Here is a 13,796-nt window from a genome sequence, read left to right on the forward strand (position 1 = left end):
TTCGTCTGCTCTGTTCTCAACATTCTAATCTTCCAAGCTTCTCCAGAGCAGCCTACTGAGCTCTCAACAGTCAATGGCTATTTTAGCCCACAGTTCCAAAGACCTTCCACAATTCTCCCCAAAACAAAATGGTCAGGTCTGTCATAGCAACACCCCCCTATCCTGGTGTGAATTTCTGCCTTATTTAGGGTTTCTGTTTTAATGAAACACCATGACCAAAAGCAACTTGGGAAGGAAACAGTCTATTTGGCTTACTTTTTTACATGGTAGTCCATCATCAAAGGAAATCAGGACAGGAACTCAAAACATGGCTGGAACCTGGAGATAGGAGCTGATGTAGAGGCCATGGAGGAGTACTGCTTGCTGGCTTGATCTTCATGGATTCCTCTGCACCAGCCCAGGGATGACCCCACCCACAATAGCCTAGACCCTTCTCTGTCAATCACTAATTAAGAAAATGCCCTACAGGCTTGTCTACAGCCCAGTCTTATGAAGGCATTTTCTCAATTGGGGTTCCCTCCTTTTAAATGACTCTAGCCTGTGTCAAGTTGACATAAAATTAGCCAGCACACAGAAGTTATAATGGTAATGCCTAGTTATTAAGGAGTATGTGAAAGAAAGTCTAAGAGGGAATGAGTTGTAATTAGGCCTAGATTTGAGAATTTAGGTCTGAGTGTATAATACTTGATTATTTACAGTTAAACAAGATTTGGATAAGTACAGCTGTTTTTGTTTGACTAATGTAATTTCTAATGATAGATTCATCTAAATGATAATGTTGGTAGTTTCTTGGTGATTCTTCTGTATTCATTATATTTTCAACATTCTCTCATCCTGGGAATCCATGTTGTTTTGTGGTTTATAATTGCTTTTAAAGAAAGCTTTTTCATTAAAAGGAAAAAAAAAAGCCTTGATCTTTAAATAGTTGTAATCAACCTTTCTCACTGAAGTGAGTTGACTATATAAATTCCATTCCTTTGGCTATTGTAATACATGAAAATTAGGAATTTTCTCATAAAATATTAATAACTTCCTTTATGAATATGAGTCAGGTGTACAGCAGCTAACAGATTGTTTGTATAAAAGTTTTGTTCGACACACTTGCTTTGTAACCTACTATAAAACACCTCACTTATATAAGGACTAGGTCAATTGAGCTGAATTACATCTATTTCTGTATTGATGACAGAAATTACAATCTACATTTATTGTTTATTTTGATATGTGTCAAAAAAAAACACCATTGCTTTGGCTCGATTCAGAGGTTTTTACACTCATTTACTAATTCAGTTGTACCTTTTTCTTTTTCATGCAGATGCAGCCTTTCACTCGAAATGAACTCAGTTAAATTCTCTGGTTTCTAAATTTGTAGTAGGAATTGTCTGTTTTAAAGAATTAGATTCATCCTGATGTGAAGTCATAGCTCTGTTTTGGTGGCAAACACACAGATAGGCATGCCAGTCCATCTGAGCTATGTAGCACCCAGACAACTATATAACTTTGTTATGGCATTGTGTTCTGTGGTGCATGCGTGGTGTGTCGTAGTGCAAAGCAAAGCTTGTTTTGCAGTGTGGCAAGTTGTGGGGCATGCAGACCCCATGGTTTATGGGAAGCTTTCTCTTTAGCTGCCTTAGAGCAAAATCCGGCCTCTCTTGCTGTGCTCCACACAGATGGGCACGGCTTTTCAAAAGAGAGAAGGCTGGGCATGCTTGCAAGCACTTGCTTACATCATGGGCAGGAAGATGTCGGCTGCTTTTTGAATGTATGAATTAGTAAGAACTCTTAAAGGAGTACTGTTTTTTTTTAACTAATGGTTAGGTGTTTTCCCAATATGTACATTGTTTATAGTGTTGTCCTTTTAGTTCAGGTAGCATTGAAGTGAGGCTTCATGGTGTTTTCCACCCAGGAAGTGCATGGGCCAGGGAAGCCCTTGGATTATCTAGTGCAGTCATGAGCACCTCACTGGAGATGAGTTTGCCCCTTCCTGTTACGTTTCAGTGTTTGCTAAATTGGCCTCCTAGCAGCAGAAGATCCGATTAATTTGCATTTTGTTAATCTTAGAAATTAAATTTCAAGATTTTAGAAAGTTTTCTCCCAAATCAGGTACTCTGTCTATGTGCAAGGCAATGCCTTCCACGGTCCTGGTAGAACAGCAGTGCCGCCAATACAGGGGTGGCTCAGTCTGCTTGGTCCTCTGTGTCCCTGTGTCACTGAATTGTTCATTTTTACACAGAGAGGCGGCCATTACAGTGTGAGACATTTTGATGTACTTTTGTGCTATAAAAATTAGTATATTTGTTTTTAAATTTTAATTTTTTTGTATTTGTGTGTACATAAGTAATGTTTGGACTTGCTTGTGGCCTAGGGTGTACGCAGGTGGAAATCAGAGACCATTTGGGAGGTAGTTCTCTCCCACTCTCTGAACCCTGGGCTTGGAGCCCAGGTTGTTAAACCTTTACTTGCTGGGTCTGTGTTTTTACTTTGTGAATGTTTGTGTTTGTGTATGCCGTAGAATGCTTGTGAAGGTCAGAGGACAACTTTAGATGCAGGTATTTTCATAGTTCTTCCCACTTAAGAATAGGTTGCAGACAATGTGGACAGAATAGTTGGCTGTTACCTTTTTAGACCTATGGTACTTTCCCAGTTATTTTTAAAATACAGTAAAGACCATCGAAATTTGATGGCATTATGCTTTCGATAACAATTATTAACTGGCCAGAAAAGTATATAGCTCCTTAGCTGTTTGTGTGTATTAAGGAATTTTTTTTATTTATTTATTTATTTATTTATTTATTTATTTATTTATTTATTTATTTATTTATTTATTTATTTATTTTTCAAGACAGGGTTTCTCTGTGTAGCTTTGTGCCTTTCCTGGGACTCACTTGGTAGCCCAGGCTGGCCTCGAACTTACAGAGATCCGCCTGATCTGCCTCCCAAGTGCTGGGACTAAAGGCGTGCGCCACCACCGCCCGGCAAGGAATCTCTTAATTTTTGAGCGGACTGGTTTAGAACTCCTCACGTGTGGGAGGGTTACAGGTGTGTACTGCCTTGCTTGACTTCAGCTGTGCAAAGGTTTAACTTGTTTTCAGTTCTTATTTTTGTGCATCGTGAACTGAATCATTGAACACTGCTGTGTGTGGTATTTTAAAATTGAACTTTTTCATTTTCCTTCATTTTCCAAGCTCTGATGGTAAATTTATGTATACCTTGTGTCTAGTGACCTTGATCATCAATTCATGTATGAACCACAGCCGTTGTCTTTAATGTCATTACAAAGGGACATTAAATGTGTCTTTCTCTTCACACTGTTGAGCTTTATACACACCCAACCAGGTTTTAAGCAAATAAAGGCAGCATTCTTTCCCATAAATTGTGTTTTCATTTAGCATAGAACCTACCTACATTGATAAACTGAATCATTCACTTTCTGCCTAATTTTAGCATCACATTTCCAGTATTTTACATTTATGTGCATTATCTACTAATTTTATTTGTTCATTTTGAAGCTATTTTAATCCTGTTTTAAAAAATGTATTTATTTTTATGTTATTGGTGTTTTGCCTGCATGTATGTCTGTGTAAGGGTGTTGGATCGTGGAGTTACAGACAGTTGTGAGCTGCCATGTAGGTGTTGGGAATTGAACTCAGGTCCTTTGAAAGAGCAGTCAGTGCTCTTAACCTCTGAGCCATCCCTCTAGTCCTACTAGTCTCTTACTACATATTTTTAGTATTGGTGGGCGTGATCCCTTCTTAGTTCCTTTAATAAGATTAAGAAAATATTTCTTATAATGAACATGTTTACCAATCTGTTCATAAAAGGGTAATCATCTTCATTCCATTCATTCTGTGTCCTTCCCTGGCTTGGAACTCAGAGATCTACCTGCTTCCCCATGTTGGGATTTTAGGCATGTACACCATATTTGGCCTACAATGTTTTAATGTATTTTTATTCCGCCTTATGAGTGCCAGGATTAAAGGCTTGGCTCACCCAGCTTGGCCCGATGCTACGTTTTTTAAAAATGATTTGCCTTGGGTGGATTACTTTTATTTTGTGTGATAACCTTTTAATTTCTTTCTTTTCTTCTTCTTTTTTGTTTGTTTTTGTTTTTCAAGGCAGGGTTTCTCTGTGTAGCCCTGGCTGTCCTGGAACTCCCTCTGTAGACCAGCCTGGCCTCAAACTCACATAGATCTGCTTGCCTCTCTCTCCCAAGTGCTGGGGTGAAGGGGTGGGCCACTGCTGCCCGGCTTGAATGAATTTCTTAATGCCATGTGCTAAGGACATGTGTGTTGTGCTCTTTTCACCTTTCTTAAAGTTGTGTTTGTTTTTTAGGACAACACCACCGTACTGCTGTGTGGATCTGTATTCACTGCGTACTGGGGAAATGGTGAAGTCTATTCAGTTTAAAACACCCATTTATGATCTTCATTGCAATAAGCGGTAAGTAATTTTCATGCATTTATTTTCAAATTCTAATGTGCCTCCTTGACATGTGGAACACTACCAATTTTGTGACTTCAAGTCATTGGAAAAAGTTTGAATTTCTTTCCAGTCAAAAAGTTAAGATTTCACATGGAATGCTTTCCAGCCTCCTGACCTACCCATGAGTTGTGATTCAGCGTAGTGAGATATGAATGTTATTTACATAACAAACGGAGGAGCACAGGCAGTATCTGTGAGAATACAGGAAAGCCAGGTATTGGAATGGTATACGTCTCTCCGTTTTCAGTGCTGAGTGCCAAGCCTGGCTTGTTGCATAAGTTGCTAGGCAAGCATCTGACCATTAAACTTCAGTCTAAGACCTTGAGTATTATTTTGGAATAATATTTGGTTGGCGGACTTATTGGGCCATCCCCAGCCTCTCATTTTACACGATTTTGATGCAAAGTCTCAACAAGTTTCCCAGGCTGGCTTTGACCTTGTTTCCTCCTGGCTCAGGCCCGCCCACCCTCCCCACCCCCATGTTGGTATTTTAGGCATGTACACCATATTTGGCCTCCAATTTTTTTTTTTTTTTTTTTTGTTTTGTTTTGTTTTTGGAGACAGGGTTTCTCTGCGTAGCTTTGCGCCTTTCCTGGAGCTCACCTGGTAGTCCAGGCTGGCCTCGAACTCACAGAGATCCGTCTGGCTCTGCCTCCAGAGTGCTGGGATTAAAGGCGTGCGCCACCACCGCCCGGTGTTTTTGTATATTTTAGATCCATTTCCTTATTTCAAAATGTGGGAAGATATTCAAATGTAGATGAAACTACCTGAATTCTAGTGATAATGACATGTTAACTACGGGCTCTTAGCGAAGGAAGACTTGGGAATTTAGTCTGTGCATAACTTGGCTTGCACAGGAGAGGAAGCTGAATTTGTAGGATGATAAATATCTTGATTGTGTCTTGGGTACAAGATGTAAATCTTCTGTCCCCAAGAACAAACACATGAGGCAGGGAAGCGGCTCTGTGAGCAGAGGTTCCTTTCTTGGTGGGCAATAAGCATCAGGCCTTAATTCTGATTCCCAGAACCCAGGGAATAGCTGGAGGTGGCTGTCACCCCAGGACTCCTAAGGCAAGGTTGGAGGTAGGACCAGATCCCGGAAACTCAGGGGCCAGCTAGCCTGGAATACATGGTGCCTCTGATGAGGTGGAATATGAGCAAGGACATCTGAGATTGTCCTCTGGTCTTCACACGTATCCACACACATGTCGTGATATGTGCATGCCAACCCACAGTCATACAAATGAAAAGGAATAAGTATGTACACACACGCACGCGCGCACACGCGCACACACACACACACACACACACACACACACACACACGCACACACACGCACACACACACGCACACACACACACAAAATCTAAAAGGGCAATACATGAGACATGAGAAATTCCTTTGTGTGTTAGAGGCCCTAAATTCAATTCTCAGCACTGAAACAAAAGGGAAAATTACGTGTGGAGTTGGTACTAGTGGGTAAATTCAAATTCAAGGACAACACACTGCAAGTTGTAAGAAGCAGAGTAAACACTAATAAACCAGTACCAGTATAATGAGTCCACCCCACTTCATAGAAACTGTGTGTGGAATGGTTTGCATCCAGTAGATAATATAGTTTACCCAGAAAACCGCCCATCCTGTCTCAAATAGGCTTATTAAAAAGCAACATTAGCACATTCTAAATAGAAGACTTTCAGATTACCCTTTCTTTACATTATAAATCCACAAAAATCCACACAAAGTAGCAACAAAACTTTTTTGTTTAAATAGTTTTCCAAGCTTAAGTTAGAGAAGACATCAGTTAATAATTATATATCATTTAAAAATTAATACCGAAATGTGTGTGTTTTAGAAATTTAAGAGCTTCATAGAAAAGCTTCTGGTTGCCCCAAGATGTACATGGTCGGCTGTATCTGAATCTGCCTTTCTTCAGAAAGCACAGATCTATAAAGGCAGTGTACTGAATCACTGTAGCTGAGGTGCATGATGGTTCAGGAGCGAATCCTGTAACTGCATAATGGTGAATTTGAGATCAGCAACAAGTGTCTAAGGGCCCTCCTAAGAAGTGATTGGCAGTTGTATGGCAGGAAAATGGACATGGTGCAGAGGGTGGGGATATGTGCAGGAACAGATGTTCGTGCAAACCCCTTTGAAGTGCAGCAGACAGTTTTCTGAGCACGGGTAAGTGTACCAAGGGTGGGTGGCAGCAGTGACTCAGAGGACCCTCCTGCTCCTCTCAGGTAACAGCATCGAAGTCAGGGGTCATTCTGGGCAGGCTCCACTGAGGGCTCCTAATCTGTTGAGGGTGGACTAGATATCTGAATCTACAAACTTGGGGTAGGGAGTCGCTGTACACGTGGAGGTTTATTCAGGGAGTCCTGTGAATGTCCTGTTATCCCCAGTGTGGTTTTTCTGTGATGACTGGAAAACATTCTTAGATGCTTTTATACATTGCTTTCTGTCCTCACAGTTCAGTCATCCGCCTAGAGTGTTAGGCTTACCATGCACATCGGATGACTAGAGCAGCATGAGAGTGGCAGTCCGCAGCTCATAGGCCAGGCCTCCCTGTTTGCCGCCTTACTTGGGTTAGCGTGTGGATCTGAGAAAGGCGTGACACAAAGTCAAAGTCAGACCTTGAGATGGCTGAGATAATAGGAGCTGCAGCTAGCGACAACAGGAGGCAGGGAAAGGAGCCCTCTTCTATTCTAAAACTTCGCTCAGTGTGAAAGGGAGCAGAGGCCAGGCGTGCCAGTCCTGTTAATAAACACAAGTAAGCATAAACCACCTAGAGTAAACATTTTCAAGTGAGCTCAGGGGTTCACCTTCTTGATGATGAAAGATATTGATAATGGGAAACACCATGTACTAAGTAAATATTTTATTTTAGTCCTCAATGGAGGAATAAAGTCTTTTTTTTTTTTTTTTTTTGAGATAGGGTTTCTCTGTGTAGTTTTTTTGTTCCTGTCTTAGATCTCACTCTGTAGACCAGGCTGGCCTTGAACTCACAGAGATCCGCCTGCCTCTGCTTTCTCAGTGCTGGGATTAAAGGCGTGCGCCATCACCACCTGGCAGAATGAAGTCTTTAATATTGGTCAGCAGAAATTATGCAGTTTTCTGGACATGGTGGCACATCTTTGTAATTCCAGAACTTGAGAGATGGAAGCAAAAGGATTAGTAGTTCAAGGCCAGCCTCAGCTAAGTAGTGGCTTGAGGGTAGTTTGTGATACGTGACAGTCTCATAAAACCAAAAGAGAGGAAGAAATTATGCAAAAGAGATATTAAAAAAAGTTCCCGGAGCCCCTGTGTAAATGAAAGAGTATCAGACATTTTAGTGGGAAGTGAGTTCTATCTACAGACTTCATTAGGAGCATAAATTTATATATACAGAGCCCATGAAGAAAAATATTTTCAGGCATGTCCCTAAAAGGGTAAAAACTGAAACCAATGAGGAACACTTGGTGAAGGCATCTGCAGGAGCAGTGTGTTCTAGGTAGTGGAAGTGGACAGCTGTGGCTGTGAACTGAAGCTGTGTGCCTCTGCAGCCCACCCTTGCTGTCCAGTTTCCCTTCGGATTCAGTCTTTTCTCTTTGGAGATGAGGTTTCACTTTGTAGCCCAAGCTAGCCTTCAACGTGTGCCAGATTCTAGGCGCTTGCTCCCATTCTTGACTCCCCACTTCCTGGAGAATGAACGGTTTACTCTCTCATTGGGCCTGTAATTGTACATCTCTGGCAGATTCCTTGGGTTCCATAAGATCTTATCATGTTCATTAATACCCTTCTTACTCATTTTTGCTGCTTGGGGTCAAACACATGGCCTCCAGATGCTAGGCCATTAGGGTCCAGGTCAAACCTCAAGTTGCCCCCATTGGCCCTGAGCTCAATGTGTAGCTTAGGCAAGGCTTGAACACCCTATTTTCCTATGTCTGCTTCCTGATTACCTTGGATAATAAGCCTGGACCATGGACCTAGCTGCCATCCATATCTTTTCATTCTGATTGTATACCTACTTCCTTACCTCAAAATTTGAAAGTAGGAGCTCTCTTTTGTCACCATTGAACACCCTGCCCCATTTTCCAGTTAACATTAGCTCCCATGATTCCATGTTTCATGGGTCAGGTTTCACATCCCATCTCACTGAGTTGGTCTTCAGAAATCATTTGCCAAATGTTTTGCCCACCTCTTCTTCCACACTGCAGGTAGAATGTGATTATTCTCCCTGGGCCTGCCTCCACCCTCTTGCAGTCCTTGTCTTTTATCTGCACTGTCTCACTGCTGCTCTCCACCGGCTAGACCCACTTTATTATAGTGCCAGACTTGATCACACCACCCGTCTGCTCTAAGTTCTCCAGTGGCTTCTTGCCTGTGGCCGACGATAACTGGGATCACATGGTCTTTTCATTCCCCCCTCACCTGACCTGATTTCCTAAGAGTTTTCTCCCTTGCACCTGTCGTACTGTTTCGTGGAGAAGTAAAACATTTCCAGCCCTGAGCTGTATACACACTGGAGATTTAGTTTATGATGAGGAAGAAAAATGATTCTCACTGACTTGTGAGTACTGAGACTCAGGTAGATCCATCATTTGTCATGGCATAGCCACAGGTCCTTATCCCTTAGGGACTCCATGAGGATGGGCTGCATTACATTCTGCACATTAGTAGTTTAGCATTTACATATGTAAATATTAGAAAAAAATGGAAATATACTAGTTAAAATCAGAACCTATTAGAATATTAGGAAAGATGTGTAGGAACTGTACTCAGTGAATTTTTTTAGAGATGTGGGGACACAGTACTTGCGAGGCTGAGAACGGGTACTGCTTGTTTAAAGACAACCTAGGCTCCAGATCCAGAGTGGGTGTGGCTAGCACAAAAATAAAAACAAGAAAAACCAAGAACTTTTTAATAGAGTGTCAAGTGTTATGATTTTGATGTTATTATTTAGTCACTATTTGATGAAAATCAACTATATCTATGCAGTAATTTCTTTTTTTATTATTATTAAGAGATTTTCTAATCATTTTACATACCAACCACAGATTCCCCTCCCCTCCCTCCTCCTGCCCCCCAGACTTTCCCTCCAACCCTCCCCCCATTCCCGGCTCTATGCCTAATTTCTAATGTATTACAGGGAAAAAGGCAAGTAGAGCGGTGGAACAGAGCCAAGTCTGGACCAGATACCCAGGCTATTTAGTACTTAAAAAACACCAACAACAAATTGTTTAGCATTATATCCAAGGTATCCTATTTTCCTGGAATAGTTTTGATAACCCATGTCTGTTGACACTTGCCCATGGGGTTATTTTAGTGCTGCAGTAGTTGTCCGTAGTATTGTGTTTGGTCTGTGTGACACGTTGGGCGTCCAGTGACAGACGAGCTGGGAAAGGTGGGGATTCCCTTTCTTTTCTGCCATCGTTCTAGCCGTTTCATTTTTAACCTTGGATTTCTTTTTTTGGAGTTTTTGTTGGTGGAATGCATGACACAAGTTGTTTCATCTGTGTTTTTAGACAGGGTCTTACTGTGTAGGGCAGGCTGTGCTCAAACTCCTGGCACACTTCCTACTGTTGGGATTACAGGCCTCTCTTCCCCCGCATCTCATATGTGTATGGTGTGGATGTATGTATGCATTTGTGTGTGTGTGTCCAGGTGCCCATGAACATATGTAGTCAAGGAGGTGGAGGCCTAAAGTTAATGTCAGGACTCATCCACCAACATTTTTGCACATTATTAATTGAGGCAGGATCAAACCTGGCGCTCGGTTCTGACTAGTCTCAGTAGTCAGCGTCCTCTGGGAATCTCCTCTTCCCCTATGAAGCTGGAATTACAGATAGTCACGTGAGTTTTGGGGAATCCAGACTCAGGCCCTTATCCTGCAGCACGTGCTCTAAGTGCCAAGCAAAAAGCCTCCGACCCCCGCCTACTTTTTTTTTCTCCAGTGCCCTTTTGCTTATTTTGAGTTTCTGTTACTGGTCTCACGTACATGTGTGGTTATGTTTATGTTTTCTTACTCTGAGGGTATTTCGTGAAGTGTCTTTTGTGACGAGTAGTCACTAGTATGCTGGTAGTGTTTATTTTTCTTTTGGTACCGTTTGTATTCTGTGTATTTTTCTATTTTATACTTTTAAGGTACTTTTTTAAAAAAGGATATTTTGGAAGTATTTGTGTTTATATATATGTTGATTTACATGTAATTTAACTTGATCTTATTGCAGTTTCTCTTGTGATTTTATAGTTTTTATTATGAATGGCCATTGTACAGCTCAACAGTAGTGTATTTGTTAGATATGGGCAGGTTTCCGGTCATCTCCATCACAGAAAGAATTTTTAAAAGTTAATTTAAGAGAAGGAAAGTGAAAACCTAAGCCCTGAAAATCCTCACTCATAATTCATAACTCTTTATTTGGTTCTGTTTATCATGTATGTGTATCTGTCTGTCTGTCTGTCTTTGTGTATATAACATTGCTGACTTTCTTCAGATAGGATCTTCCTCTATGTATAGTTTGGGATTGTCTCAAGCTGTTGTTCCTGCCGCCTCTGTCTTCTGAGTGGCTGGGATCACAGGCATGCTTCACAATACCCGGGGAAGCTTCTACTGACCTTCAACAATAGACCATATTTTCTTTTTTGCATGCTCCACTATTTGATTTTTTAATGATGGATCTTATGTGTAAGGGAACAACAGAGACGGTGATATTTTCTGTAAAGGTGCTGGGACTGTGAAGATTGAAGGACACACATTAAATCTGCTGTTGAGTGTAAAGTTTCGTTTTGTTTCCTTTAAGGGGAGACTGTCTCTGCTTTGATATGAACAGTGCATATAGAACATTCAACAGATTATCTGCTTAGAAACAGCAGAAAGTCTATCCAAGGATAGAGGTGTTCTCAACAGGCAGTGAATAATAATAGCAATAGTGTAATAGAAGTGATTATAGTATTTAGATTTCTTCTGCATTAGCAAATGGCAGTTTTCTACATTTCAAGACTCATTTGCTGCAGGGTGTGTTTTACATAGTAAATCTTACTATTTCTCCACCAGTTTTTAGCATGTGTTAATTAGATATACCTGCTAAAACTTCTAAAAGAAATATGTGAATTATCTAGTAATAAGGATGATGTTTTACTGAACTAATCATTAAGTGTGGGATTGGTTATTCTACAAGAAATAGTCAACTATAAGTCAATATTTGGGATGCATTGTAGGAATTTCACTTTAGAGTATTAAAATCATAGCTTAATTATACAGTCTGTATGTTCTAAATTATTTCCTTAATTATTTGTAATTTTTTCTCTAAAATTACTGTTTATAGAGATTGTAACTAAATATTAATATACTGAGTCATTTAGAAATGGCATATGCTAAATGGCAAATGTCTCAGATTTTGTTGGGTGTGCTGAGAAATTCTGCAATCTTTTAAAGTAATAGATTACATAAAGCCATTTATATTTAATTTAATATCATTGAACATTCTGTTTAGTAAGTAGCCAACTGGTTAATATTATCCAGTCTTAATGTCGTCTGTTTAATTTCAGAATATGAAAATGAAACTGTTCAGAGTCCATTACAGCTTTAGAATTTGTCACTGTTTATATGGAAGATTTCACTGTTTTTATTCTCAGACTTTTGGAGTCAGATATTTCTACCCTATGTACTAGAAATATTTTATTTTCAAAGTATGATTTTAATTATTTATGATTCAATTAATAGAATTTCTCACTCACTCATGTTTCCATTCTGGTTTTTCCCTCTAATTTTAGGATCCTCGTCGTAGTCTTGCAGGAGAAAATCGCTGCCTTTGATAGCTGTACTTTCACAAAAAAATTTTTTGTCACAAGTATGTACCAAATCATTTTACTTCCTGTCATGTGCGTTTGTGTCTCTGTTGCTGACTGGATGGATGCTGTCAGCAGTGGGTTTCGGCTGTGGTCTCTGCCCGTGATTCTTGTGGGTGCAATCACTTAGTAGCTTCTAACCTTAGGAAGGGATTTTACCATGCCAGTGCGCTTTGCTCTGATTTTTGTCCACAGCGTGAGCTTTCCTTATGCACTCAAATTGAGTGCCTCTCACTTTTCCCTGTAGCTGTTTCATGGAACTGTTGTGAAATGAGTTAGCATGTCATGGACTTAGAGGAGTTATTGGATGGTGCTCTAGGAAGGATTTTAAATGCAGAGTAGTTCACCTGCGTCCCTTGCCTTTTCCCCATGACTTTCACTGTTGTCAGGAGCTCAGCACTTAGCCCAGTGTTGCAACCCAAATTCAGTGCAAGTTTTGTAGAGAGGCCGAGGATGGGGATAGGAAGGGAAGTGAGGGGTGGGTTAATTAATTCTAAGGAGCTGGAATGTGCAGTCTTGGCATGCTGAGTTGTGAAGGGCAGAGACAATCTGGAAATGACAGCAGGGGTCCGTTAGCTGTTCAGAAATGCTAGTCAATCTGGGACACACACAGGACTTTTGTTTTTTTAAATTATTTACTATTATATATATATATATATATATTATATAATATAATATATATATGATGTGCATTGGTGTTTTGACTGTGTGTGTGCCTGTGTAAGACTGTCAAGTCCCCTGGAACTGTAGTTACACACAGTTGTGAGCCACTCTGTAGGTCCTTTGGAAGAGCAATCAGTGCTCTTATCTGCTAAGCTATCTTTCCAGCCCTGACACCGAAGTTTTTTAATTTTATTTTCCTGTAGCCCAGTAAAATAATATTTTTCCCCTACTTGTTCTCCCCCCCCCCCAAGAATCTGATATGTATATTTTACAGAAATAGCTTAATGGGCCTCCATTTTGAAATGAACTAGAATTACAATATGGACTTAGATGTTTACTGAGTAGGTAGTAGTAGATGTAGATATTATTCCTCTTCTATAAGGGCAAGTTCTTTGTTATAGCTGTGCTATATATTACAGATGATTATGTGCATCCTATACTACACACCATACTATATAATATGATAATTCGATACAGTGCATGTTTCACATTTTGTGGATCATGAAGAACTGAAAGACTAGCCCATCCCCCATGCCTTTAATCCTTTTCTCTGAATTATTCACCCAGTATGCTTAGGCAGCAGGAGCATGTGAGTTTCTGTGTGGTGCAGATGAGTTAGTTAGAACACAGTGGGATCTCAGTCACATCCACGTGTCAGCTACCCTGGGGATTTGCCATTCCATTTCAGCTGTTGTTTTTTATTTATTTTTGTTGTTTTTCAATTTTCTTTGCTATTCGATACTGATTACTGATAAGGGTGTGAGGTCCTCTACAGTGTTAAGTGTCCGTTGTGACCCCATTTAACTAACCATATTCCTTGG

The 13,796-nt window shown here is 40.3% G+C and overlaps 1 protein-coding gene across 8 annotated transcripts in view; it reads left to right on the forward strand.

Moving 5' to 3' along the window:
* Bcas3 (BCAS3 microtubule associated cell migration factor) overlaps positions 1 to 13,796 on the forward strand; it is a 502,957-nt gene that overhangs the window by 94,883 nt on the left and 394,278 nt on the right. For all 8 annotated transcript variants that reach the window (XM_028878299.2, XM_028878296.2, XM_028878294.2 and 5 more), the window contains exons 8-9: positions 4,333 to 4,440; positions 12,238 to 12,314. In XM_028878299.2, coding sequence (XP_028734132.1) covers positions 4,333 to 4,440; positions 12,238 to 12,314 — 185 coding nt within the window. The remainder of the gene's footprint in view (positions 1 to 4,332; positions 4,441 to 12,237; positions 12,315 to 13,796) is intronic.

Source organism: Peromyscus leucopus, chromosome 8b, assembly GCF_004664715.2.
Source record: "Peromyscus leucopus breed LL Stock chromosome 8b, UCI_PerLeu_2.1, whole genome shotgun sequence".
Classification (NCBI taxonomy): Eukaryota; Metazoa; Chordata; class Mammalia; order Rodentia; family Cricetidae; genus Peromyscus; species Peromyscus leucopus.